This window comes from Lonchura striata, chromosome 29, assembly GCF_050655825.1.
Source record: "Lonchura striata isolate lonStrDom1 chromosome 29, ASM5065582v1, whole genome shotgun sequence".
NCBI classification, from domain to species: domain Eukaryota; kingdom Metazoa; phylum Chordata; class Aves; order Passeriformes; family Estrildidae; genus Lonchura; species Lonchura striata.
The window spans coordinates 3,984,796-4,008,525 of NC_140731.1; the positions used below are offsets into that span (position 1 = coordinate 3,984,796).

At 63.1% G+C, this 23,730-nt stretch overlaps 2 protein-coding genes and 1 long non-coding RNA gene across 10 annotated transcripts; 2 read left to right on the forward strand and 1 right to left on the reverse strand.

Moving 5' to 3' along the window:
- Positions 1-649: 649 nt before the first annotated feature.
- Positions 650-17,368, forward strand: PAN2 (poly(A) specific ribonuclease subunit PAN2). 2 transcript variants are annotated; one of them, XM_085562921.1, is made up of 26 exons: positions 650-790; positions 2,202-2,488; positions 4,995-5,164; positions 5,931-6,051; positions 6,664-6,741; positions 6,836-7,103; positions 8,331-8,673; positions 9,558-9,654; positions 10,118-10,237; positions 10,685-10,804; positions 10,877-11,005; positions 11,132-11,331; positions 11,639-11,781; positions 12,043-12,149; positions 12,529-12,627; positions 13,038-13,114; positions 13,629-13,770; positions 14,009-14,146; positions 14,745-14,804; positions 14,883-14,973; positions 15,047-15,204; positions 15,311-15,454; positions 16,038-16,217; positions 16,322-16,415; positions 16,498-16,695; positions 17,107-17,368. In XM_085562921.1, exons 2-26 carry the CDS (start codon positions 2,216-2,218, stop codon positions 17,139-17,141), a joined length of 3,585 nt encoding a protein of 1,194 aa, XP_085419047.1. In that variant the 5' UTR covers positions 650-790; positions 2,202-2,215; the 3' UTR covers positions 17,142-17,368. The 2 variants fall into 2 exon arrangements, with proteins under 2 accessions (XP_085419047.1, XP_021398164.1); XM_021542489.4 differs by having other exon boundaries at positions 11,642-11,781.
- On the reverse strand, positions 10,451-13,634 carry LOC146765017 (uncharacterized). The gene is made up of 2 exons (XR_014950417.1): positions 13,494-13,634; positions 10,451-13,160 (listed from the first exon to the last, which is right to left on the reverse strand). It is a non-coding gene; the product is annotated as an uncharacterized LOC146765017 (long non-coding RNA).
- A 931-nt stretch (positions 17,369-18,299) lies between the features above and the next one.
- On the forward strand, positions 18,300-23,366 carry CNPY2 (canopy FGF signaling regulator 2). Of its 7 annotated transcripts, none has more exons than XM_085563000.1 (7): positions 18,300-18,416; positions 19,306-19,363; positions 19,397-19,530; positions 20,318-20,433; positions 20,507-20,704; positions 20,865-20,961; positions 22,843-23,366. In XM_085563000.1, exons 2-7 carry the CDS (start codon positions 19,326-19,328, stop codon positions 22,884-22,886), a joined length of 627 nt encoding a protein of 208 aa, XP_085419126.1. In that variant the 5' UTR covers positions 18,300-18,416; positions 19,306-19,325; the 3' UTR covers positions 22,887-23,366. The 7 variants fall into 7 exon arrangements, with proteins under 7 accessions (XP_085419126.1, XP_085419125.1, XP_085419124.1 ...); XM_085562999.1 differs by having other exon boundaries at positions 18,300-18,338; XM_085562998.1 differs by having other exon boundaries at positions 18,300-18,431; positions 19,306-19,530.
- Positions 23,367-23,730: the final 364 nt, after the last annotated feature.

The window sequence follows — 23,730 nt, forward strand, 5'->3', positions numbered from 1 at the left end:
GACACACCGTAAGCTCTCGTGGGTGACCGGGCACGCTGCGTGACACCCGTGGTACCCCAGAAGCCGCAGCCGGGGGTCCGGGAGGTTCCCGGGGGTCCGGGAGGCGCCCGGGGGTCCGGGAAGCGCCCGGTGGATCCGGGAGGCTCCCGGGGGTCTGGGAGGTTCCCGGGGTTCTGGAGGCTCCCGGGGGTCCGGGAGGTTCTCGGGGGTCCGGGAGGCTCCCGGGGGTCCGGGAGCGCCCGGGGGTTCTGGAGGCTCCCGGTGGTCCGGGAGGTTCTCGGGGGTTCTGGAGCGCCCGGTGGTCCGGGAGGCTCCCGGTGGTCCGGGAGGTTCCCGGGGGTCTGGGAGGCTCCCGGGGGTCCGGGAGGCTCTCGGGGGTTCTGGAGGCTCCCGGTGGTCCGGGAGGCTCCCGGGGCTCCGGGAGGCTCCCGGGGCTCCGGGAGGCTCCCGGGGGTTCTGGAGGCTCCCGGGGGTCCTGGAGGCTCCCGGGGGTCCCGGGACTCCCCCGGTGCTCCCCACCGCGGTCCCGCCGCCCGCCTCCTTTTTGTCCCGAGCGCCGCCCCGTCGCCCCGCTCCGCTTAGCCCCGCCTCCCTCGGGCGCTGATTGGTCGGTTCCCGGCGCTCGGCGCTGCCATTGGTCGGTGTCCCGGGGCGGCCCGGTGCACCGGGCAGGGGCGCGGTTGCCGTAGCGACGGCGGGAGCGGCTCCGGGCGCGGCCCGGCCGCGGCGGCGGCGCAGCGGGACGAGCCCGGCAGCGCGGCCCCGGCGCGGCGGTGCCCGCGGCGGCTCGGTAAGGGCGCGGCGGCGGCTCCGGGCTCGGGGAGCGCGGCCGCTCGGGCCGGGCCCCGCCCGGCACTGCGGCCGCTGATAGCGCCGCTCCCGCCGGCGCGATCGCTGTGGGCCCGCCGTGATAAAGGCGGCGGGTGCGGAGCTGGCTCGGAGCACCGGGGGTGGGACGGGGCGGGGCCCGGTTTGGCTGCCTGGGGCTTTGGGACACTGCCCGGTTCTCGGGGGCCGCTCCCCGGTGCCCCGGGACACTGCCCGGTGCCCCGGGACACTGCCCGGTGCCCGGGGATCTGCCGTTCCTATCCTGTCACCGGTTCCAGGAGCTCCGGGGGTCCCGGGCACCCCCTGGGGTCCCAAAGTGTCCCCCGCTGTCCCCTGGGGTCCCCCGCTGTCCCCTGGGGTCCCCTGGCACCCCCCAGCACCCCAAAGTGTCCCCAGATGTCCCCTGGCACCCCACGGTGTCCCCCGGTGTCCTCTGCCACCCCACGGGCTCCCACGGTGCCCGACGAGGTCCCAGCGTGTCCTTGGCACCCCACGGGGTCCCAAAGTGTCCCCAAGTCCCCCCCAGTGTCCCCTGGTGTCCCCCAGTGTCCCAAATGTCCCCCAGTGTCCCAAATGTCCCTCAGTGTCCCCCAGTGTCCCAAATGTCTCTCAGTGTCCCCAGGTGTCCCTCAGTGTCCCCTGGTGTCCCCCAGTGTCCCAAATGTCCCTCAGTGTCCCTCAGTGTCCCAAATGTCTCTCAGTGTCCCATGGGGGTCCCTCAGTGTCCCTCAATGTCCCATGGGGTCCCTCAATGTCCCAAATGTCCCTCAGTGTCCCTCAGTGTATCTCAGTGTCCCTCAGTGTCCGTGGTGTCCCTCACTGTCCCTCAGTGTCCCTCAATGTCCCAAATGTCTCTCAGTGTCCCCAGATGTCCCGCAGTGTCCCTGAGGGCCCCTCAATGTCCCAAATATTCCTCAGTGTCCCTCACTGTATCTCAGTGTCCCTCAGTGTATCTCAGTGTCCCATGGGGTTCCTCAGTGTCCCCTGTTGTCCCTCAGTGTCCCTCAGTATCCCAAATGTCCCTCAGTGTATCTCAGTGTCCCTCAGTGTCCCTCAGTGTTCCCTGGTGTCCCTCAGTGTCCCTCAGTATCCCAAATGTCCCTCAGTGTATCTCAGTGTCCCTCAGTATCCCAAATGTCCCTCAGTGTCCCTCAGTGTCCCCTGGTGTCCCTCAGTGTCCCTCAGTATCCCAAATGTCCCTCAGTGTCCCTCAGTGTCCCTCAGTGTATCTCAGTGTCCCATGGGGTTCCTCAGTGTCCCCTGGTGTCCCTCAGTGTCCCTCAGTGTCCCAAATGTCCCTCAGTGTCCCTCAGTGTCCCCAGGTGTCCCCAGGTGTCCCTGAGCCTCCTCCCCGGTCCCTGTCCCCCCTCCAGGGCCGGGATCCACCATGAACTTCGAGGGGCTGACCCCGTCGCTGGCCGAGTTCGCGGCCCCGCTGCACCCGGCGCTGGAGCCGGTGCTGGACCCTCACCTGCCCCCCAGCCTGGTGGAGCTGGACCCCGAGGGGGTGGCCCTGGAGGGGCTCCCGGTGCCCGACCCCGTGCACCTGCTGGAGGGCATGTACAGCGAGCTGCACACGGCCGTCTCCGAGGTCGGCGTGCCCGCCGCCGTCGCCCACTTCGACCTGCACGAGGAGATGCTGTGGGTCGGCAACCACGGCGTACGTGGCGAGGGGCTGGGAGGCTCCGCAGAGGGGCTGGCGAGGGGGTGGGACGTTCTGGAGAGGTTTTGGGGAGGTTTTCGGAGGTTTTGAGGAGGTTTTGGGATGTTCTGGGAAGGTTTTGGGATGTTCTGGAGAGGTTTTCGGAGGTTTTGAGGAGGTTTTGGGATGTTCTGGGAAGGTTTTGGGATGTTCTGGAGAGGTTTTCGGAGGTTTTGAGGAGGTTTTGGGATGTTCTGGAGAGGTTTTGAGGAGGTTTTGGGATGTTCTGGAGAGGTTTTGAGAAGGTTTTGGAAGGTTTTGAGAAGGTTTTGGGAGGTTTTGAGAAGGTTTTGGGAGGTTCTGGAGAGGTTTTGAGAAGGTTTTGGGATGTTCTTGAGAGGTTTTGGGATGTTCTGGAGAGGTTCTGGGAAGGTTTTGGGAGGTTCTGGAGAGGTTCTGGGAAGGTTTTGGGAGGTTTTGAGGAGGTTTTGGGATGTTCTGGAGAGGTTTTGGGAGGTTTCGAGAAGGTTTTGGGAGGTTTCGAGAAGGTTTTGGGATGTTCCGGAGAGGTTTTGGGAGGTTCTGGAGAGATTCTGGGATGGTTTTGGGGAGGTTTTGGGAGGTTTCAAGGAGGTTTTGAGAGGTTCTGGGAAGGTTTTGGGAAGGTCTGGAGAGGTTTTGGGAAGGTTTTGGGAGGTTTTGAGAGGTTTTGGGAGGGTTTTGGGATGTTCTGGAGAGGTTCTGGGAAGGTTTTGGGAGGTTCTGGAGAGGTTCTGGGAAGCTCTGGGGGGATTTTGGGAAGCTCTGGGAATGTTTTGGGGTTTGGTGGAGTTGTGGGATGGAAAAGGAGAGGAAAACTCACCCGGTGACGCCTGGAGAGGTTCCCTAGAACAGAGACTAGCCAGAGTTGAAGGATAAATCAAATTATTTATTAAAAAGCCTTCAAAGGTGCACCTCGGGCAGTGCAGGAGCTCGCAGAGCCCCACCCAGGTGGGATGAAAACCCACAAGATTTTCAGCCAGATAAAAGTTTGCTCTATTTGCATATCAGAGTTTAATTGTCCAATTCCACCTGCAGGTAATTCAATCACATTCCCCCAGTTTGCTCCCCACAATTCACTTTTTGTTTGCATTTTTCAGGGCCTGAGACAGTCAGGTGTCCTTGGGTTTCAGGCCTAGAGAGGAGCTGTTTTGTCTGAATAAAAAAGCAGCTGACAGGCTGTGGAGTTTTCGAGTTAACACCCTAAAGCAGTCACAGATCTGGAAAATAAAAAACTCAAATTTAAATTTGAGTTAAAATTCAAACTTAACATCACCTGTTCCACCACCCTGCCATGGCCTCCCACCGGTCCAGCCTGGCCTCGGACACTTCCAAGGATTGGGTATCCTCTGGGAAATCCATTCCAGCACCTCAGAAGGAGGGGTTTAATCCCAAAATCCTGTCTAACCCCACCCTGTGTCACTGTGGAGCCGTTGTCCCCTGTCCTGGTGCTCCTTGCTGATGTCCCAAGTCCATCTCCAGCTCTCTTGGAGCCCCTTCAGCCACTGGAAGGACTCCAAGGTCTCCACACTCATCCCATTCCTCGTCCTTCCACTACCCCAGGGTGCTCCCAGCCGTGTCCAACCTGGCCCTGGACACTTCCACAGCAACCACAGCTTCTCTGGGAGATTCCAGCACCTCACCATCCTCCCAGGGAGGAATTTCACCCCTCCATCCCATCTAAATCTCCTCTTTTGGTTTCAAACCTTTCCCCTTGGATCTATCCTTGTAAATTCTCGGAGCACAAACCTCTCACTGCTTCCCCTGTCACTGCTGTGGGGTGGTGTTGGGATTTTTTATTTATCCAGGGAAAAGCCTGAGCTGCTTCCCCCAGTTTGGAGCACCCAGGAGTGCCAGGAATGCACCCATAACCTGGAAAATCCTAAGCCATAACCTGGAGTTATGGGGTTGTGGGAAAACCCCCATAACCTGGAAAATCCTGGATCTGATAGTGGAAAAAGTGATGCTCAGCTGTGTCACACCCACCAGGACATGGGGTTGTGACATCCCTGTCCCCTCTGCCTTCCGGGCAGAGAGGATGTGTTGGGATTTTTTATTTATCCAGGCAAAAGCCTGAGCTGCTTCCCCCAGTTTGGAGCACCCAGGAGTGCCAGGAATGCACCCATAACCTGGAAAATCCTAAGCCATAACCTGGAGTTATGGGGTTGTGGGAAAACCCCCATAACCTGGAAAATCCAGGATCTGACAGAGGAAAAAGTGATGCTCAGCTGTGTCACACCCACCAGGACATGGGGTTGTGACATCCCTGTCCCCTCTGCCTTCCGGGCAGAGAGGATGTGTTGGGATTTTTTATTTATCCACGGAAAAGCCTGAGCTGCCTTCCCTGGTTTGGAGCACCCAGGAGTGCCAGGAATGCCCCCATAACCTGGAAAATCTGGGATCTGGCAGAAGATGAAGCGAGGCACGGCTGTGTCACACCCACCAGGACATGGGGTTGTGACATCCCTGTCCCCTCTGCTTTCAGGGCCACGCCACCTCCTTCTTCGGGCCCACACTGGAGCGCTACTCCTCCTTCCAGGTGAACAGCAGCGACGACATCCGCCAGATCCAGAGCCTGGAGAATGGCGTCCTGTTCCTCACCAAAAGCAACCTCAAGTACCTGTCCCGGGGCGGCCTCATCATTTTCGACTACCTGTGAGTGCTCCCGGCCCCTCCCGCCCTTCCCTGATCCCTCCAGGGGCTGGGCAGGGTTTTGGGGGTCTCAAGGGTCTCTGGGGTGTCAGGGGTCCCTGGGGTCTCAGGAGTCTCAGGGTCTCAGGGGTTTCAGGGGTGTCAGGCCTGTCAGAGTCTCAGGGGTCCCTGGGGTCTCAGGGGTCTCAGGGGTCCCTGGGGTGTCAGGGGTCTCAGAGGTCCCTAGGGTCTTGGGAGTCTCAGGGGTCCCTGGGGTGTCAAGGCTGTCAGATTCTCAGGGGTCTCTGGAGTGTCAGGGCTGTCAGATTCTCAGGGGTCCCTGGGGTCTCAGGGGTCTCTGGGGTGTCAGGGCTGTCAGGGTCTCAGGGGTCCCTGGGGTCTCAGGGGTCTCTGGGGTGTCAGGGCTGTCAGGGTCTCGGGGGTCTCTGGGGTGTCAGAGATGTCAGGGCTGTCAGATTCTCAGGGGTCTCTGGGGTGTCAGGGGTCTCAGAGGTCCCTGGGGTCTCAGGGGTTCCCAGGATCTCAGGGGTCCCTGGGGTCTCAGGGCTGTCAGGGCTGTCAGATTCTCAGGGGTCTCTGGGGTGTCAGGGGTCTCAGGGTCCCTGCGGTCCCTGGGGTCTCAGAGGTCCCTGGGGTCTCAGGGGTCTCAGAGGTCCCTGGGGTCTCAGGGGTCTCAGGGGTTCCTGGGCTCTCTGGGGTCCCTGGGGTCTCAGGGCTGTCAGGGTCCCTGGGGTCTCGGGGGTCTCAGGGTGTCCTGCCTGTCCCCCAGCATGGATGAATCCGAGGACATGCACAGCCTCCTGCTGACGGACAACAACACCCTGCTGGTGGCTGGGCTGCAGAACCACGTCCTGGAGATGGACCTCAACACCGTGCAGGAGACGCAGAAGGTGTGGCAGGGCCAGGGGCTGCTCCCGGGAGCTTTGCTCTGGGATTTTTCCCTGCTCTGCCCTGCTCTTCCCAGCTCTCTTCCCTGCTCATCCCTGCCTATTCCAGCTCATCCCTGCTCTCATCCCTGCTCTTGTCCCTGCTCTTCCCTGATCATCTCTGCTCTCTTCTCTGCTGTTCCCTGCTCTTCCCTGCCCATTCCTGCTCTTCCCAGCTCTCTTCCCTGCTGTTCCCTGCTCTCATCCCTGCTCTCATCCCTGCTCTCATCCCTGCTCTTCCCTGCTCATCTCTGCTCACCCCTGCTCTTCTCTGCTCTGCCCTCCTCTTCCCGGCTCATCCCTGCTCTCATCCCTGCTCATCCCTCCTCTTCCCTGCTCATCCCTCCTCTTCCCTGCTCTCATCCCTGCTCTCATCCCTGCACATCCCTGCTCTTTTCTCATCCCTGCTCATCCCTCCTCTTCCCTGCTCTCATCCCTGCACTTCCCTGCTCTTTTCTCATCCCTGCTCATCCCTGCTCTTCTCTGCTCATCCCTCCTCATCCCTGCTCTCATCCCTCCTCTTCCCTGCTCATCCCTGCTCTTTTCTCATCCCTGCTCTTCCCTCCTCTCTCCCAGTACACCGTGGAGGTGCCCGGCATCACCATCATGAGGCAATCCAACCGCTTCTTCTTCTGCGGGCACACCTCGGGCAAGGTAACGCCCATGACGGGGGGGGAAAATCCCAGGATTTGGGCTCTTCCCAGAGCTCCAGAGGCTGGGTGGCCACGGCCGGGACGTCCCCTCGCAGGTGTCCCTGCATGACCTGCGCACCTTCGTGGTGGAGCACGAGTTCGACGCCCACTCCGGGAGCCTGTCGGACTTCGACGTGCACGGCAACCTGCTGGTGACCTGCGGCTTCTCCAGCCGCATGAACGGCCTGGCCTGCGACCGCTTCCTCAAGGTCTACGACCTGCGCATGATGAGGGCCACCACCCCCCTGCAGGTCCACATCGACCCCTTCTTCCTCCGCTTCATCCCCACCTACACCTCCCGCCTGGCCATCATCTCCCAGACAGGTGCGGGCAGCCGTGGGTGACGCTTCTATCAAGGTTTAACAATTCCCCACGAATCCGTTTCCCATGTGTGGGGACGGTCCCGGTGTCCCCAAGTTCAGGGTTGGGTCCTGTGGGATTCAGGCTGGAGCAGAGGAGGATGAGGGGAGAGCTCACAGCTTCCTCACTTTGCTCTCTAGGATGGTGACAGGACCCGAGGGAGTGGTTGGAGCTGTGTCAGAAGGGGTTTCGATGGGATTTTGGGGAAAGAATTCTTCCTCCAGAGGGTGGTTGGGCACTGAGCAGGCTCTTGGTCATGGTCCCAAGGCTGCCAGAGCTCCAGGAGCGTTTGGGCAGCACTCTCAGGCACAGGGTTGGATTTTGGAGTGTTCTGTGCAAGGACAGGAGTTGGACTTTGATCCTTGTGGGTCTCTTGCAGCTCAGGGTATTCCATGATTCCAGAGACCAGAGCGTGTTTGAACGATGCTCTCAAGTCCTTAATGCTTTCAGGTGTTGGGATTTGGGAATTTGAGGAAATTTGGGTGGACAGGAGTTGGACTTCAACCCTTGAGGGTTCCTTTCAGCTGAAAGGAAATATTTCATAATTCCATAGGCCAGGGAGTGTTTGGACACCACTTTCAGGTGTTGGGATTTGGGGATTTGAGGAACTTTTGGGCTTCTCCTGTGCTGGGCCAGGAGCTGGACTTGATGATCCTTTTGAGTTCTTTTCAACTCAGGATATTCCATCATTTGAGGGGTCAGGGAGTGTTTGGACAATGCTCTCAGGTGTTGGGATTTGGGGACTGGGGAGGTTTTGGGGTCTGTGCTGGACCAAGAGTTGGACTCGATGATCTTTGTGAGGTTTTCTTAGCTCAGGATATTCCATCATTTGAGGGGTCAGGGAGTGTTTGGACAATGCTCTCAGGTGTTGGGATTTGGGGATTTGAGGAACTTCTGGGCTTGTCCTGTGCTGGGCCAGAAGTTGGACTCGATGATCCTTGTGAGGTTTTTTTAGCTCAGGCTAAAATTCGAGAGGTCAGGGAGTGTTTGGACAGTGCTCTCAGGTGTTGAGATTTGGCACTGGAGAAATTTTTTGGGCTTGTCCAACTCAGGACCAGGAGCTGAACTTTGATCCTTGCGGGTCCCTTCCCACTCAGGACATTCCACGATGCTTATCCCCCGTGTGCCACCCCATTCTGCCTCCCACCCGCCCCCAAAGCCACATCGCCTTGCTTTTCCCCTCCCTGCCAGGCCAGTGCCAGTTCTGCGAGCCCACCGGGCTGGCCAACCCCGCCGACATCTTCCACGTCAACACCGTGGGGCCGCTCATCATGACCTTCGACGTGTCGGCCAGCAAGCAGGCGCTGGCCTTCGGCGACTCCGAGGGCTGCGTCCACCTCTGGGCCGACTCCCCGGAGGTGACTTTCAACGCCTACTCCCGGGAGACCGACTTCGCCCTGCCCTGCATGGTGGACACGCTGCCACACCTGGACTGGAACCAGGACCTGGTGCCGCTGTCGCTGATCCCGGTGCCGCTGACCAGCGACGCGCTGCTCTCCGACTGGCCGGCCGCCAACTCCGCCCCGGCGCCGCGGTAATTCCCGAATTCCCGGGGGAGAGGCTGGCTCTGGAGAGTCCCTCTCTTTTCCTCACGCCTGGAGTGGCTGCCTAGGACAGGGGATAGAGGAAATGAAAATCAGGTGTTTGTTGAAGGCCTTCAATAGGTGCATCTTGAGTGGTCAAAGCCTCCCAGAGGCTACACCCAAGATGTTGGTCATGAGTTTTTCGCACTTTTATATTAGTGTGGTGCGTTTACATATCAGGGGTTAATCCTCCAATTACAGCCTCGGGTGATGGAGTTATTTACTCCAATTACAGCCTCAGGTGATGGTGTTATTTACTCCAATTACAGCCTCGGGTGATGGAGTTATTTACTCCAATTACAGCCTGGGGTGATGGAGTTATTTACTCCAAGTTTGCCTCTCTCGATTCACTGTTGTTTACATCTCTGGGAGGTTGAGGCAGTCAGGTGTCCTTGAGTTTCAGAGAGGAATTGTTTAATCTAAATAAAATGGGAGAACAGCAGCTGACAGACTGTGGAGTTGTAGAGTTACACACTGAAGCAGTACAGCGTCTGAAAAATAGAAAAGCTGAATCCTAAGGCATCATTCCTGCTTGCCTATGAAGCACCAGATGAGTTTCCTGCGTGGGGATGTGACTGGGCAGGTGTGAGGATGGTGGGACATGGTCCAACCTCCCTCCCTCCTGCTCCCGGTGGGATCCTGACTCTGCTCTGCCCGTGTGGGATCCCCTTTTCCCTCTTCCTACCCCCAACACGCCCCGTGCTCAGCGCTGCTGCCCCGGCACGTCCCTCACTGGGATGGAAAATGAACCTGGGGAGGAGCACCCTCAGGGTGGGTCCCTGGGCACCCCCTGGGTGGGTGGGAGATGCTGCTCTGAGGCTGGGCGTGTTTCCAGGCGAGCCCCCCCGGTGGACCCCGAGATCCTGCGCACCATGAAGAAGGTGGGATTCATCGGCTACGCCCCCAACCCCAGGACCAAGCTCCGTAACCAGGTGCTCGCTCCCAGGAGGGGATTTTGGGAGGGTGGAGCTCTGCAGCCTGGGCGGGGATGGAGCTCTCTGTGCGCTGAGGGATGCCCTGAGGTTTCGAGGTGGAATTCCCTTGGGATGCTGCAGGTGTAGTTTGGAGGCGGCAGCTTCTCCTCAGCAGGGAAGGAGATGGAGTTTTCCCAGTTCCATCCCTCCGTGGCTCTGTGGGTAGGGAAGGTCTGAGCTGTTGGGAGAGTCTTGGCACGTCCCTCACGCTTGGGAAAACACTGCCCCGTGCTTTCCCACAGTGACAAATCCCTGCGAGCAGGAAGGTGTGGAGGCCTCCTGCAGGTCCAGGGAGGGCCCCACTCCATTCTGGTGGATCCCTTTGCTCATTCAGGGAGGCAGGAAAGCCTGGGAGTTGCTTGTGGGGTTTCTCCTCGCCTCAGGGTTCAGCTGCTCACCCCTTCTCTCTCCCTGCTCGAAGATTCCTTACCGGTTAAAGGAGACGGACAACGAGTTTGACAACTTCAGCCAAGTCCCCGAGTCCCCGATCGGGCGTGAGGAGGAGCCTCACCTCTACAGAGTGGCCAAGAAGTACAGGAAGGTGGTGGCCTTGGGGGGCTGCTCTGGGCACGGCGGGGAGCACCGGGGGTCCCACGGGGGTCCCGTGGCATGGGAGGTGTTTGTTTCACCTGTCACTGACATTCCCCACCTCGCACAGCCCCCTGAATATCAGCTAGCCCAGAGATCCGAGGCTGTGAGGGGAGGAATATCAGGAGATGGCAAAGATTTCCAGAAGAGGCTCTTACCCCAGATATGTTGGTTCAGCTCTCTTTATTCTGTGGTGTCCAAGGGGAGAGCGGGGCACAAGAGCAGAACAGGAAATGTCAGGGGTCTGTACAGACTTTGGGCAGGGTGGGCTTCCCTGGCTCTGTGCCAGCCCCGTTGGGGCAGGAAGGAGGGTCCAGGGTTATCTGATCAGTCACAGGGTCCTGGGGAAGGGGCACAGAGTGCCCATGAGCTCACTGTGACATGTCACCTCTCTGCTCAGGTTACCATCAAATACTCCAAGCTGGGGCTGGAGGATTTTGACTTCAAGCATTACAACAAAACGCTGTTTGCAGGGCTGGAGCCCCACATTCCCAACGCCTACTGCAACTGCATGATCCAGGTGGGAGCTGCCCCAGTCCCACCCAGACCCCCATGCCCCCCAGAGCCCCCCTGACTGCTGACTCTCTCCCAGGTGCTGTATTTCCTGGAGCCAGTCCGCTGCCTGGTCCAGAACCACCTGTGCCAGAAGGAATTCTGCCTGGGCTGCGAGCTGGGCTTGCTCTTCCACATGCTGGACCTGTCCCGAGGAGATCCTTGCCAGGTCCGTGCTGGGCGGGGCTGCCCGGGAGGGTCACGAGGACGGCAGAGGAACGGGAGTGGTGCTGGGCAGGCGGATGGAAACTCCTGTCACTTGACCTCGGTGACTTTGCTCTTGCTCCATCCCCAGGGAAGCAACTTTTTGCGGGCTTTCCGCACCATCCCGGAGGCGTCGGCGCTGGGTTTGATCCTGGCAGACTCAGACGAGGCCACGGGGAAGGTGAACCTGGGGCGGCTGATTCAGAGCTGGAACCGTTTCATCCTGACTCAGCTGCACCAGGAAACGCAGGAGCAGGAGGGACCCCAGGCCTACCGAGGGGCTGGCAGCAGGTGGGACAGGGAATGAACCAGCTGGGGAGGGGGACTGGCCACCAGAGACCCCACCCGTCCCTCGGGAAGTTTTCTTGACACTCACGCCCTGAGAAACCCGTGAGAACTTCAGCTCCTCTCATATTTGAACCCTGTGCTAAGCCTTTGCCCTCCTAAAACCTGTTTGGAGGCTTGAGGCTTTACAGAGGCCACCAGCTGAGGAGCTTGGAAGGTTGCTCAGATGGACGATTGCCCGAAATCCAGAATCTGGGAGCCGTGGGTCCCCAGCTGAGGGATCTCTGCTGATCCCAGTGCTGTTTTTTCCCAGCAGCTTTGGCTCCTCGGGGGACTCTGTCATCGGGCAGCTGTTCAGCTGCGAGATGGAGAACTGCAGCATGTGCCGCTGTGGGAAAGAGACTGTCCGTGTGTCCTCCACGCTGCTCTTCACCCTCTCCTACCCCGACAGCACGGGTAACAGCAGGGCCCAGCCCCCTCAGCTGGCTGGGGTTTGTTATCCGTGACTTTTCCAGCTGGAACACACCCACAGCCAGGAGCTGCCTCAAGCTCCAGGGGTGGGTTTCCAACCAGCTGAGCTTTTGGCTTCAGAAAGACACTTTTGGGGCTTGACCTTCTGGCTGGTGGTTACGAGGAAAACCCCAGAGGTTTGGCTGAGCTCAGCTGGTCAAGGTTTGTGTGTTGGGGAGGTGACGTTATTCTCCTTTCTCCCTCCAGAAAAACCAGCCAAGGATTACGAGTTCGCTCAAATTTTAAAGCGCAGCATCTGCTTGGAGCAAAGCACGCAAGCCTGGTGTGAGAACTGTGAGAAGTACCAGCCCACGGTGAGCCTGGCATGGGGGGACGGGCACGAGGGGCCGTGGGGCACGGCCCTGAGCGGGGCAGTTTCTCCCTGAGTCACCGGGGAACCTCCTGAGCCGATGCCAGAGATTCGGTTCCTGGCCCGGCTGGCAGCCGTGGGGTATTTCCTGGGCTCTGTGAATTCCTCTCGCAGGGGCAAGGATTCAGCAGGGAGAAACAACCCCCCAGGAGCTGTTGGAGCAGCTCTGTTGTCTTGGAAGTGCCCCCAGGACTGCAGCCAGGCAGGGGAGGAAGCGCTGCAGGCCAAGGCGTTGGCGGATGTCCCAAATCCCGCTCGTTCGTCCCAAATCCAGCTCGGGACCTCTCCAGGCCTCTCATTCCCATCTCCCCCTCTCCCCGCAGGTGCAAACCCGGAACATCCGCTGCCTGCCGGACGTGCTGGTCATCAACTGTGAGGTGAACAGCTCCAAGGAGGCAGATTTCTGGAAGACACAGGCTGAGGTGGGGGAGACGCTCCGGGGCCGGTGTTCCCGGCACGCGAGGGTTGCGGTGCCCGGCCCCGCCGAGGTTTTCTCTCTGCTCTCACTGTCTCTGGCCTCTCTCCCTCCACCCGAGGACCTGGTGCAGTTGGGTCATGCCTGGGGCACGGTCCATGCCCTTGGAATCGGGAAAGATGAGATCTCCTGGCATGGCAGAGCCGAAGGGACTGCAGGAGTGACTTTGTCCTTCCCCCGCCCCCTCTGAGAGCACCAGGGCAGTGACCTTGGCACATTGGGTTTCCTTTGCTTTTTCCCTATCACCAGTTGTAATATCCCTGGCTTTTCCCTGCTCCTGGCCTGGCTGTCACCCGCGTGTCCCCAGGGCTGGCCTGTCACCGTGTGTGCTGACGCTTGCCTGTGTTTCGTTGCCAGTATTCCTTTCAGAAAGCCATGATGAAGAGAGGAGGCTTTGACATCACCAAGGGAAAGGAGATCTCTCTTGGAGAGTGGTAGGTGACCATTCAGGAGGAATTCCTTAATGCAAAGAGTTTGGACCTGCCCAGGGAGGTGGTGGAGTCACCATCCCTGGAGGTGTCCAAGGCATGACTGGATGTGGCACTCTGGTCTGGGTGACAAGGGGGAGATTGGCCAGAGGTTGGACCTGATGGCCTTGGAAAGCTTTTCCAACCTCAAGGATTCTGGGATTCTCATCCTGGGGTGGCAGCTCTGAGCAGTGACACCTCCTGGGTGATTCTCTGGGCTATTTCTCATGTAAATAATGTTAATTTGATAACCTACCTGTCTGAGGCTGCACCACATCCCCTTTGTCACCCACCTCGTGCCCCTTTTGTGACTGACAAAAGCCCCAAAACCACATTGGCTGAGCACCTCTCCCAGCGTCCTGCTCCAGGCAGCTCCAGCTTCCCACAGAAATTTCAGGCATCAGCTGGGGAGCAGGTGGGTGGGAGTCCTGGCCTGGGTGACATCTCCCTCCAGCTCAGCTTTCCATGATTCCCCGTGCAGGAAGGATCTGGGGAACCCCGACACGGGGCATTCGTATCCTTCCGTGGAGGAACTGAAGAACATTTGGATCCCTCACGCCATCAAGATGAGGTTGACCAAGAGCAAAGAGCTCGATGTGAGCAACTGGAGCGAGACTGATGAGGTAAAGTGACAGAATCACCGTGGTGGTGACAGAATCACCGTGGGTGAAGTGACGGAATCACCGTGGGTGAAGTCACAGAATCGCTGTGGGTGAAGTGGCAGAGGCACGTGGGGCTGTGGGAGCAGAGCTGCCTCAGAGCCACTTTCTGCTGAGAGATGATGAGGAGATAACTCAGGGGAGCACGGAAATGTCCGGGCTGGTGGTTCGGGGGCTCGGACATTCCCGGTTCCTCCCGCAGCTGAGCCCGACGGACGACCCCGAGTCCGTGTACATCTACGACCTCATGGCCACCGTTGTCCACATCCTGGATTCCCGCACCGGGGGCAGCCTGGTGGGGCACATCAAGGTGGGAGAGACCTACCACCAGCGGAAGGAGGTGAGACCCTGCGGGACCCCCACAGTACCCCCACGGTACCCCCATGGTACTCCTGGGAGCCCCCCGAGGGGGCATCTGTCCTTCCTGGGTCTCTCAGCCGAGTGCGGAGGGTTTGGCTGAACGTGCCAAGAGCTGCTGGGGCCCCTCACAGGGAGGGAAGGGTTCTTCCCTCTTCCCACACCCATTCAGGCTGGTTCCTCCTGGCCACGGGCACCGTGCCAGCTTGTCCTTGTACTTCCAGGTAAGGGCAGGGACGTCATCTCCCTTCCCGAGGAAAGGGCTGGTCTGGGCAGTCCTGGTTTCTGCTGGAGATGCCCAAGGCAGGAATTCCCAGAGTGTGTCAAGGCTCCATCCCTGCCTCTTATCTCTTGCATCTCCCTGGAGTTTTGCTCGGGAGCTGGGCAGAGCCCGGAGCCCGTCCAGCCCAATCCTTTCTCGTCCTCTGTCACCACCCGGGGCAGCAGGGATTTCCCCACGGTGTCCCAGGAAGGGCGGGGGTTCCCACATGGCACCGTCACACCCTCCTTTCCCTGGTAACAGGGCAGAGGAGTCACTCTCTGGCCTGGGGGTGCCCCTAAGGCTGTGCCTTTCCCCTCAGGGAGTCACACACCAGCAGTGGTACCTCTTCAACGACTTCCTCATCGAGCCGGTGGACAAGGTGAGCGCCGAGGTGACCCCGTGGCCATGCCGTGGAGCCACCCGGGCTGGCCCTGACCGTCCCCCCCATCCCCTGCAGTGCGAGGCTGTGCAGTTTGACATGAGCTGGAAGGTGCCAGCCATCCTCTACTACGCCCGGAGGAACCTCAACTCCAAGTACAACCTCGTCAGTGAGTGCCCGGCGTGGGAGTGGCGGCGGGGCCGGCGCCGCCGCGGCACCGCTGAGCTCCTTCCCCTTTCCAGTCAAGAACCCCATCGAGGCCAGCGTCCTGCTGGCCGAGGCCTCGCTGGCCCGCAAGCAGCGCAAGTGCCACGCCACCTTCATCCCCCTCATGCTGAGCGAGATGCCCCAGGCCGGAGACCTGGTGGGGCTGGACGCCGAGTTCGTCACGCTGAACGAGGTGGGGGAGCCCTGGGGCTGGGGACAGCGGGGACAGGGGGCACAGGGGGCACAGGGATGGCCCCTCTGGGGCTGTTGGTCACCTCGTGTCCCATCCCGGGTGGCAGGAGGAGGCTGAGCTGCGCAGCGATGGCACCAAGTCCACCATCAAGCCCAGCCAGATGTCGGTGGCCCGGATCACCTGCGTGCGTGGGCAGGGCCCCAACGAGGGCGTCCCCTTCATCGATGACTACATCTCCACCCAGGAACAGGTACGGGGGGCCCACCTGGCCTCACGCAGCTCCCCAGGCCCCCAGGAAGGACATGGGCCTGCTCTACAGGTGACAGTGACCTCATGTGGGCACCTGGGTTTTCCATGGTGACCTCACATGGGCACCTGTGTTTTCATGGTGACCTCACCTGGCACCTGTGTTCTCCATGGTGACCTCATCTGAGTGCCTGTGTTCTCCATGGTGACCTCACCTGGACACCTGGGTGCTCCCCATGATCTCCTCTGTCCTCTATGGTGACCATATCTGGACATCTGGGTGCTCTCCAGGGATTCTTTTGTCCCCTTTGGTGACCTCACCTGGACTCCTGTGTTCTCCATGGTGACCTCACTCAGACACCCACCCACCTGGGTGCTCCCCATGGACACCTGGGTGTTCCCCTGTGTCCTCTGTGGTGGCCTCACCTGGACTCCCGTGTCCCCACCTGGAGACCTCTGTGCTCCACGGTCACCTGGGGCTGTTGTCCTGCGACACCAGCCCCCTCCCCAGGGTGCTGAGAGGGGAATTGGGGAGGGGGCAGAGCCCCTGGGCACCGCAGCCCCCTCCAGGTGTCCTGTCTCCACAGGTGGTGGATTACCTGACCCAGTACTCCGGGATCAAGCCGGGAGACCTGGATGCCAAGATCTCCTCCAAGCACCTGACCACCCTCAAATCCACTTACCTGAAGCTGCGTTTCCTCATCGACGTGGGCGTCAAGTTCGTGGGCCACGGGCTGCAGAAGGATTTCCGTGTCATCAACCTGATGGTGACGGCCTGACCCCCTCCCTGGCCACGGTGGGGGGCTGGGGAGGGGTCGGGCCGGGTCCTTGTCCCCCTGCCCCGGCAGCAGGACCCTGTCCTTGTCCCCAGGTGCCCAAGGACCAGGTGATCGACACCGTGTACCTGTTCCACATCCCGAGGAAGAGGATGATCTCCCTGCGCTTCCTCGCCTGGTACTTCCTGGGTCGGTACCGAGCTCTGGGATCCGGGAAGGGCTGGAAGCCCCCCCCGAGGGTCCCCTCGCTGAGCCGGGGGCGTCCCCGCAGACCTGAAGATCCAGGGGGAGACCCACGACAGCATCGAGGACGCGCGGACGGCGCTGCAGCTGTACCGCAAGTACCTGGAGCTGAGCCCGCAGGGCTCGGAGCCCGAGGAGTTCCGCAAGGTGCTCAAGGGGCTCTACGAGAAGGGCCGCAAGCTGGACTGGAAGGTGCCCGAGCCCGACAGCCAGAGCAGCCCCAAGCGTGAGATGCCACCGCCGAGCCCTCCCCGTGTCCCCTCTCCCTTCCCGGTGTCCCCTCTCATCCCAGTGCCTCCTCTCCTCCGGTGTCCCCTCTCTCTCACTCCCCGTGTCCTCTCTCACTTCCGTGTCCCCTCTCACTCTCGTTGTCCCCTCTCCCGGTGTCCCCTCTCACTCCCGGTGTCCCCTCTCCCCAGTGTCCCCTCTCCCTCCCGGTGTCCCCTCTCATCCCGGTGTCTCCTCTCCCCGGAGTCCCCTCTCATCCCGGTGTCCCCTCTCCCCGGTGTCCCCTCTCCCTCCCGGTGTCCCCTCTCCCCGGTGTCCCCTCTCATCCCGGTGTCCCCTCCCCCGGTGTCCCCTCTCCCCGGTGTCCCCTCTCATCCCGGTGTCCCCTCTCATCCCGGTGTCCCCGCAGATGGTGCCGTGTTCCCCCCGGTGCTGGCCCTGTGACCGGATCCCCCTCGAGGAGCAGTGCCGGGAGCAGCGGCCAGGCGTGGAACTGGAACCAGCAGCGGGCCCGGGGCTGTCCCCGCCCCGCCCGCCCCCGCCCCGGGCCCGGCGCCCCGGGGTTCCCCTTTCCCTGCCGGTACCGGTACCGGTACCGGGAAGCACTGCCGTGCCCCGCCCCGCTCGCCCGCCGGACCGGGCGCCCTCATAAAGCAGCCGCGGACCCCCGAGCGAGCGTGTCCTCCTTGGCTCCGGGGCGGGACCGACACCGGCACCGGGGGCACGGCACAGAGGATCGGGGCTGGGGCCGGGAGCGCGGCACGGAGGAGCCGGACCGGGACCGGGACCGGGACAGGGCGGGAAGGTCCCGGATCGGGCACAGAGCAGGCACCGGGGACAGGGCGGGAATGACCGGGGCTGGGAGCAGGGACAGGGTGCAGCGGAGCCAGGTTTGGGCTGGCACCGGGGACACGGCAGGGACCGGGCTCGGAACGGGACCAGCACCGGGGGCACGGCAGGACGGACAGGGACCGGACTGGGGACATGGCAGTGCAGACCGGGACCGGACCAGGGGCAGGGCAGGACGGACCCAGCCCAGGTTCGGTGCGGGGCTCAGACCGGGAGATCGGCGGGACGGACCGGGGGCACGGCAGGGCAGACCGGGACCGGACCAGGATCGCGGCGGGACGGACCGGGACCGGACCGGGGATATGGCGGGACGGACCGGGACCAGAGCGGGGGCACGGCAGGATGGACCCGGCCCGGGCTCGGTGCGGGGCTCAGACCGGGGGACCGGCGGGACTGTCCCGGTCCCGGTCCCGGTCCCGGTCCCGGGTCGCGGCTGAGCCCGGGAGGGGGCGTGGCCAGATCGGTCATGTGGGCGTGACCTCCACCCAAGGCCCCGCCCACTCGGGGCCGAGCGCCACGCGGCCGGGCCCAGGCAGCGGCGGGGCCCTCAGCGCCCGTCCCGGGCTGCCCTCGGCGCCGCCTGCTCGCGGGACGGCCCCGCCGCGGCCCGAGGAGCCGCTCCCGCTGGTCCGACCGCTCCGCCCGGCTCCGCCGCTCCGCCCGGCTCGTCCGCCGCCCGCTCCGAGCGGCCGTGACCCGCGGCGGTGTGGGCCGGGGAGGCGCGTTGGGAGCGGCGGCGCCGCGGGCAGCCCCGGGGCCGCCGGTCGGTGTGAGGGGCGGTGGGAGCGGCCGGTACGGGGGGCGCGGGGCGGGGGCGCGGCCGGGACCGGGGGCGCAGGGCGGGGGGAGCGGCCTGTAGGGGGGCGCAGGGTGAGGGGTCGGCCGGTACGGGGGGCGCCGTGTGGGGACCTGGGTCGGGACCGGGATGAGGGGCGAACGGCTCCACAGGGGGCTGTGGGGCATCCCGGAGGGGAGAGGGCTCTGTGGGGGCTCCGGGCTGTGCCCTATAGGGGAGGGGTCCCTATAGGGGCTCTGGGTTCTGTAGGGAGCGAATCTCTGTGATGCTCCGGGCTGTGCCCTATAGGGGAGGGGTCTCTATAGGGGCTCCGAGCTCTGCCCTATAGGGGAGGGGTCCCTATAGGGGCTCTGGGCTGTGCTCTATAGGGGAGGGGTCCCTGCAGGGGCTCTGGGCTGTGCTCTATAGGGGAGGGGTCCCTGCAGGGGCTCTGGGCTGTGCCCTATAGGGGATGGGTCCCTATAGGGGCTCCGGGCTGTGCCCTATAGGGGAGGGGTCCCTATAGGGGCTCCGGGCTGTGCCCTATAGGGGAGGGGTCCCTATAGGGGCTCCGGGCTGTGCCCTATAGGGGAGGGGTCCCTATAGGGGCTCCGGGCTGTGCTCTATAGGGGAGGGGTCCCTATAGGGGCTCTGGGCTGTGCCCTATAGGGGAGGGGTCCCTGCAGGGGTTCTGGGCTGTGCCCTATAGGGGAGGGGTCCCTATAGGGGCTCCGGGCTGTGCCCTATAGGGGAGGGGTCCCTATAGGGGCTCCGGGCTGTGCCCTATAGGGGAGGGGTCCCTGCAGGGTCCCGTTAGCGGCACTCGGGACTCGGAGCGGACCCGGAAGGGGAACGCCGTGGATGAAACCCTCGGGGGAGCCGGGCTCTGCGGGGAACGGGGGTCCCGGCGGGGCCGGGCGGGGATGGGACGAGCTGCGGGGACAGCGCGGGGGCCACCGGCGCTGGAGCTGCCCCGTCCCGCAGGTGACAGCGGAGCCCGGAGGATGTGGGGCCGGGTCCCGGGAAGCGGCGGAGCCCCGGGGATGCGGATCCCGGGAAGCTGCGGATCCCCAGAGATGCGGATCCCGGGAAGCTGCGGAGCCCCGGGGATGCGGGGCCGGATCCCGGCCCTGCTCGGCCTGGCCCTGGCCTTGGCATCGCTGGTGCCCACGGCCGGAGCGCGCCGGAGCCAGGACCTGCACTGCGGAGGTGTGGGGGGCACGGGGGGCGGGATGGGATGGGACAGGGCAGAGGGGAAAAGGGAGCTCAGGGACATGGGGACAGTGGGGACAGGTGGGAAAAGGGGAAAAGGGAGCACAGGGACAATGAGGAATAGTTGGGACGGGGCAGGTGGGAAAACAGCACAGGGACAATGGGGACAGGGTGGGACAGGTGGGAAAGGGGGAAAAGGGAGCACAGGGATAATGGGGATAGGATGGGAGAGGTGGGAGAGGGTGAAAGGGGAGCACAGGGACAATGGGAACAGTTGGAAACAGTGGGGACAGGGCAGGACAGGTGGGAAAGGGGGAAAAGGGAGCACAGGGACAATGGGGAACAATGCGGATGGGACAGGCGGAAACGGGGAGCACAGGGACAATGGGGATGGGATGGGACAGAGGAAAAGTGGGGACAGGTGGGAAAGGGTGAAAAGGGAGCACAGCGACATGGGGACAGGATGGGACAGGAACAGGATGAATTGGGCAGACAGGGCTGAGCAGAAGGACAGGGACAGAGGAGATAGCAAGGCAGGACAGAGGGACAGTCCAGGGTGGTGGCACAGGGCTTGGGGATATCCACTGGGACCAGCTGGACCCCCAATGTCCAGAGGGACAGGCTGAGGGTCTCAGGCCGTGGGGACTCCTCCCGCACACCATCCCAGCGTGCCCCAGTCACACCAGTCTGGCCGTGGGCAGCCACAGGAGCACCGTGCCAGGTGCCCCATGTCACCGTGTGGAGCACCCTGCCAGGTGCCCCATGTCACCGTGTCCCCTCCCAGCCTGCCGGGCGCTGGTGGACGAGCTGGAGTGGGAGATCGCCCAGGTGGATCCCCGAAAAACCATCCAGATGGGCTCGTTCCGCATCAACCCCGACGGCAGCCAGTCGGTGGTGGAGGTGAGGCCTGTCCCGGCGTCCCGGCTCCCGGCGCTGCTCCCGGGGCCCGCGCTCAGCCCCGCCGGGGCCGCAGGTGCCGTACGCTCGCTCCGAGGCGCACCTGACGGAGCTGCTGGAGCGCGTGTGCGAGAAGATGAAGGAGTACGGGGAGAGGGCGGACCCGGCCACGCAGCGCAAGAGCTACGTCCGCGTCATCTCCCACGACGGCACCAAGATGGACCTTGCCGGGGTCAAATTCGACGGGGACGTCACCTCCAGCCTGAAATTCGCGGTGTGTGAGGGGACAGGGGGGAGGCCGTGGGCCGGCGTCGTCGCCGTGTGTCGCCGTGTGCCGCCGTGTGTCGCCGTGTGTCGCCGTGTGTTGCCGTGTGTCGCCGTGTGTCGCCGTGTGTCGCCGTGTGTCACCGTGTGTCGCCGTGTGGCCGTTGCAGTGCGAGAGCATCGCTGAGGAGTACGAGGACGAGCTGATCGAGTTCCTGTCGCACGAGGCTGAGAACGTCAAGGACCGGCTGTGCAGCAAGAGGACGGGTGAGATGGGGGGCCTGGGGGGCTCTGCTGCTGCTCCCAGGGCCGGGGCTGCGCCGCTGGTGCTGAGCTGAGATGAACTGAAGTGAAATGAGATGAAATGAGCCGAGCTGAGGTGAAATGAGCTGAGCTGAGCTGAGATGCCAGCCCACAGCAGGAGCTGCTTCTGAGGGTCTCTCCTGCTGTTCTTGGGGTCTCTCCTGCTCCATCAGTGCTGGGATGGCAGGAGATACCAGCCCAGAGCAGAGGCTGTTCCCGAGGGTCTCTCCTGCTGTCCCTGGGGGTCTCTCCTGCTCTTCTGGGGGGTCTCTCCTGCTCCACTGGTGCTGGGATGGGATATGCTGCCAGCCCAGAGCTGGGGCTGTTCCAGGGGGTCTCTCCTGCTCTTCTGGGGGTCTCTCCTGCTCCGTCACTGCTGGGATGGGAGAAGATGCCAGACCAGAGCTGGGGCTGTTCTTGGGGGTCTCTCCTGCTGTTCCTGGGGGTCTTTGCTGCTGTTCCAGGGTTTGTGGCTGCTCTGTTGGTGCTGGGATGGGATTTTCTGCCAGCCCAGGGCAGGGTCTGTCCCAAGGGTGTCTCTCCTGCTGTTCCTGGAGGTCTCTCCTGCTGTTCCAGGGGTCGTGGCTGCTCTGTCAGTGCTGGGATGGGATTTTCTCCAGCCCAGAGCAGGGAGGAGCTGCAAGTTCTTCCCCAAATCCCAGCACCCCATCGCAGAGCCCGGAGCCTGCTGGCACCGGGGTTGTTTTGGGATGCTGGGGCCGAGCCAGGGCAGCTGCTGTGCTGACTCTGTGGCCTCTCCTGGCACATCCAATGGCCCTGTCCCACTCTGGGGCTATTTCCAGCTCACAAACACCCAGCTCAGGGCACGGGGTGACCTTTGGGGCCCCGCAGTGCTGGACGGGGCAGGTCCCTGCGTACCTGGCACGGCTGTCAGGGCGGTGCTGTGCCCCAGGGGGATCCTGAGGGTCTCCACAGCTGCTCCCGGGGCTCCTCCTGTGGCGTGGGGGCTGGAGCAGGGACAGGCCAGGCTGTGGCTGTGTCCAAGCAGCCGCATTTGTCATTAACCACAGGACAGAGGCGGGGAAATGCCGCTGGCCCGGCTCAGGGCACAGCGGGGAGCGGTCCTGGGAGGGGACAGGGCAGCAGGGGGGGTCCCACGGGGCTGGGACGTGTCCTGGGGGTCCCATGGGGCTGTGATGTGTCCTGGGGGTCCCACAGGGCTCCAGCACTGGGGGTCTCACAGGGCTGGGACGTGTCTTGGGGGTCCCACGGGGCTGGGACATGTCCTGGGGGTCCCACAGGGCTCCAGCACTGGGGGTCTCACAGGGCTGGGACGTGTCTTGGGGGTCCCACGGGGCTGGGACATGTCCTGGGGGTCCCACGGGGCTGCCTTGTCCTGGGGATCCCATGGGGCTCCAGCACTGGGGGTCCCACGGGGCTGGGACATGTCCTGGGGGTCCCACAGGGCTCCAGCACTGGGGGTCCCACGGGGCTGGGATGTGTCCTGGGTGTCCCACGGGGCTGGGACGTGTCCTGGGGGTCCCATGGAGCTCCAGCACATCCTGGGGGTCCCACAGGGCTCTGATGTGACCCGAGGGTCTCACAGGGTTGTCATATCCTGGGGGTCTCGTGGGGGTCTGGTGCACCCAGAGGGTCCCACAGGGCTCCAGCACTGAGGGTCCCACGGGGCTGCTGTGTCATGGGGGTCCCATGGGGGTCCAACACATCCTGGGGGTTCCACCAGGGCTGCCTTGTCCTGGGGGTCTCCTGGGGGTCCCGTGGGGCTCCAGCACATCCTGGGGATTTTCTGGGGGTTTGGTGCATCCTGGGGGTCCCCCGGGGCTCCAGCACACCCCGATTGTCCCCCCTCGTTTGTCCCCGCAGACCTGTGTGACCACGCGCTCCACATCCCGCACGATGAGCTGTGACTGCTCCGGAGCGGGCACCGGGACCCACCGGGACCTGCCGGGACCCACCGGGATCCACCGGGACCCGCTGGGACCCACCGGGACCTGCTGGGACCCACCAGGACCCACTGGGACCCACCGGGACCTGTCAGGATGGCCCCGGGACCCTCCGGGACCCACCGGGACCTGCCGGGACAGCTCCGGGACCCACCGGGACGGTCCTGCGACCCACTGGGACCCACCAGGACGGCCCCGGGACAGACGGATCTACCGGGATCTCCATGGCTCTGGAGCTGCTGCCTCGCCCCGTTCAGAGCTCCCATCCTGTTTATTCCCCGTGGGGGCCACCGGGACGGCCACAGGGCCACCGGGACATTTCAGGGACATTCCTGCCCGGTGCCGGGGGACGCGGGGGACGCACCGGGCTCAGCCCCCGTGGGGTGGGGGTTTGGGAGCCCCCCTCCCTTTGCAGGCAATAAAGGGGCCATGGGCCCACCCGAGGCAGCCGTGCTCCCGTGGGTGGGGTGGGGTGGGGGACAGCAGCGTCCCCACGTGTCCCCGTGTGTCCCCACGTGTCCCCACACGTCCCCGTGTGTCCCCACGCGTCCCCACATGTCCCCACGCGTCCCCGCTGGCTCGGGGGCAGCGCTCACCCCCGCGGGGCTCAGCCCGTGGCTCTGTGTCACTCCGTGTCACCCCAAGTCCCCCGCTGCAGGGCCACCACGGGGGTTTGGCCCCACGTCACCCCCGTGTCACCCGCCGTGGGGTGCCGGCCCTCCGGGGTGTCACCCGGTGTCACCCGGTGTCACCCCACCCCGCCCGTGCGCAAAGGGCGCTGGGAGGGTTCTGGCCTCTCTGCCATGGC

Excerpts from the sequence above, each read along its gene's own strand:
- CNPY2 (XM_021542467.4), top strand. The coding sequence starts at position 19,245 with ATGGGACGAGCTGCGGGGACAGCGCGGGGGCCACCGGCGCTGGAGCTG. Across the intron at positions 20,434-20,506 it reads GCAGCCAGTCGGTGGTGGAG|GTGCCGTACGCTCGCTCCGA; the intron begins GTGAGGCCTGTC and ends CCGGGGCCGCAG. Across the intron at positions 20,705-20,864 it reads CCTCCAGCCTGAAATTCGCG|TGCGAGAGCATCGCTGAGGA; the intron begins GTGTGTGAGGGG and ends TGGCCGTTGCAG.
- PAN2 (XM_085562921.1), top strand. The coding sequence starts at position 2,216 with ATGAACTTCGAGGGGCTGACCCCGTCGCTGGCCGAGTTCGCGGCCCCG. Across the intron at positions 14,974-15,046 it reads CTCCAAGTACAACCTCGTCA|TCAAGAACCCCATCGAGGCC; the intron begins GTGAGTGCCCGG and ends TCCCCTTTCCAG. Across the intron at positions 16,696-17,106 it reads CAGCCAGAGCAGCCCCAAGC|ATGGTGCCGTGTTCCCCCCG; the intron begins GTGAGATGCCAC and ends GTGTCCCCGCAG.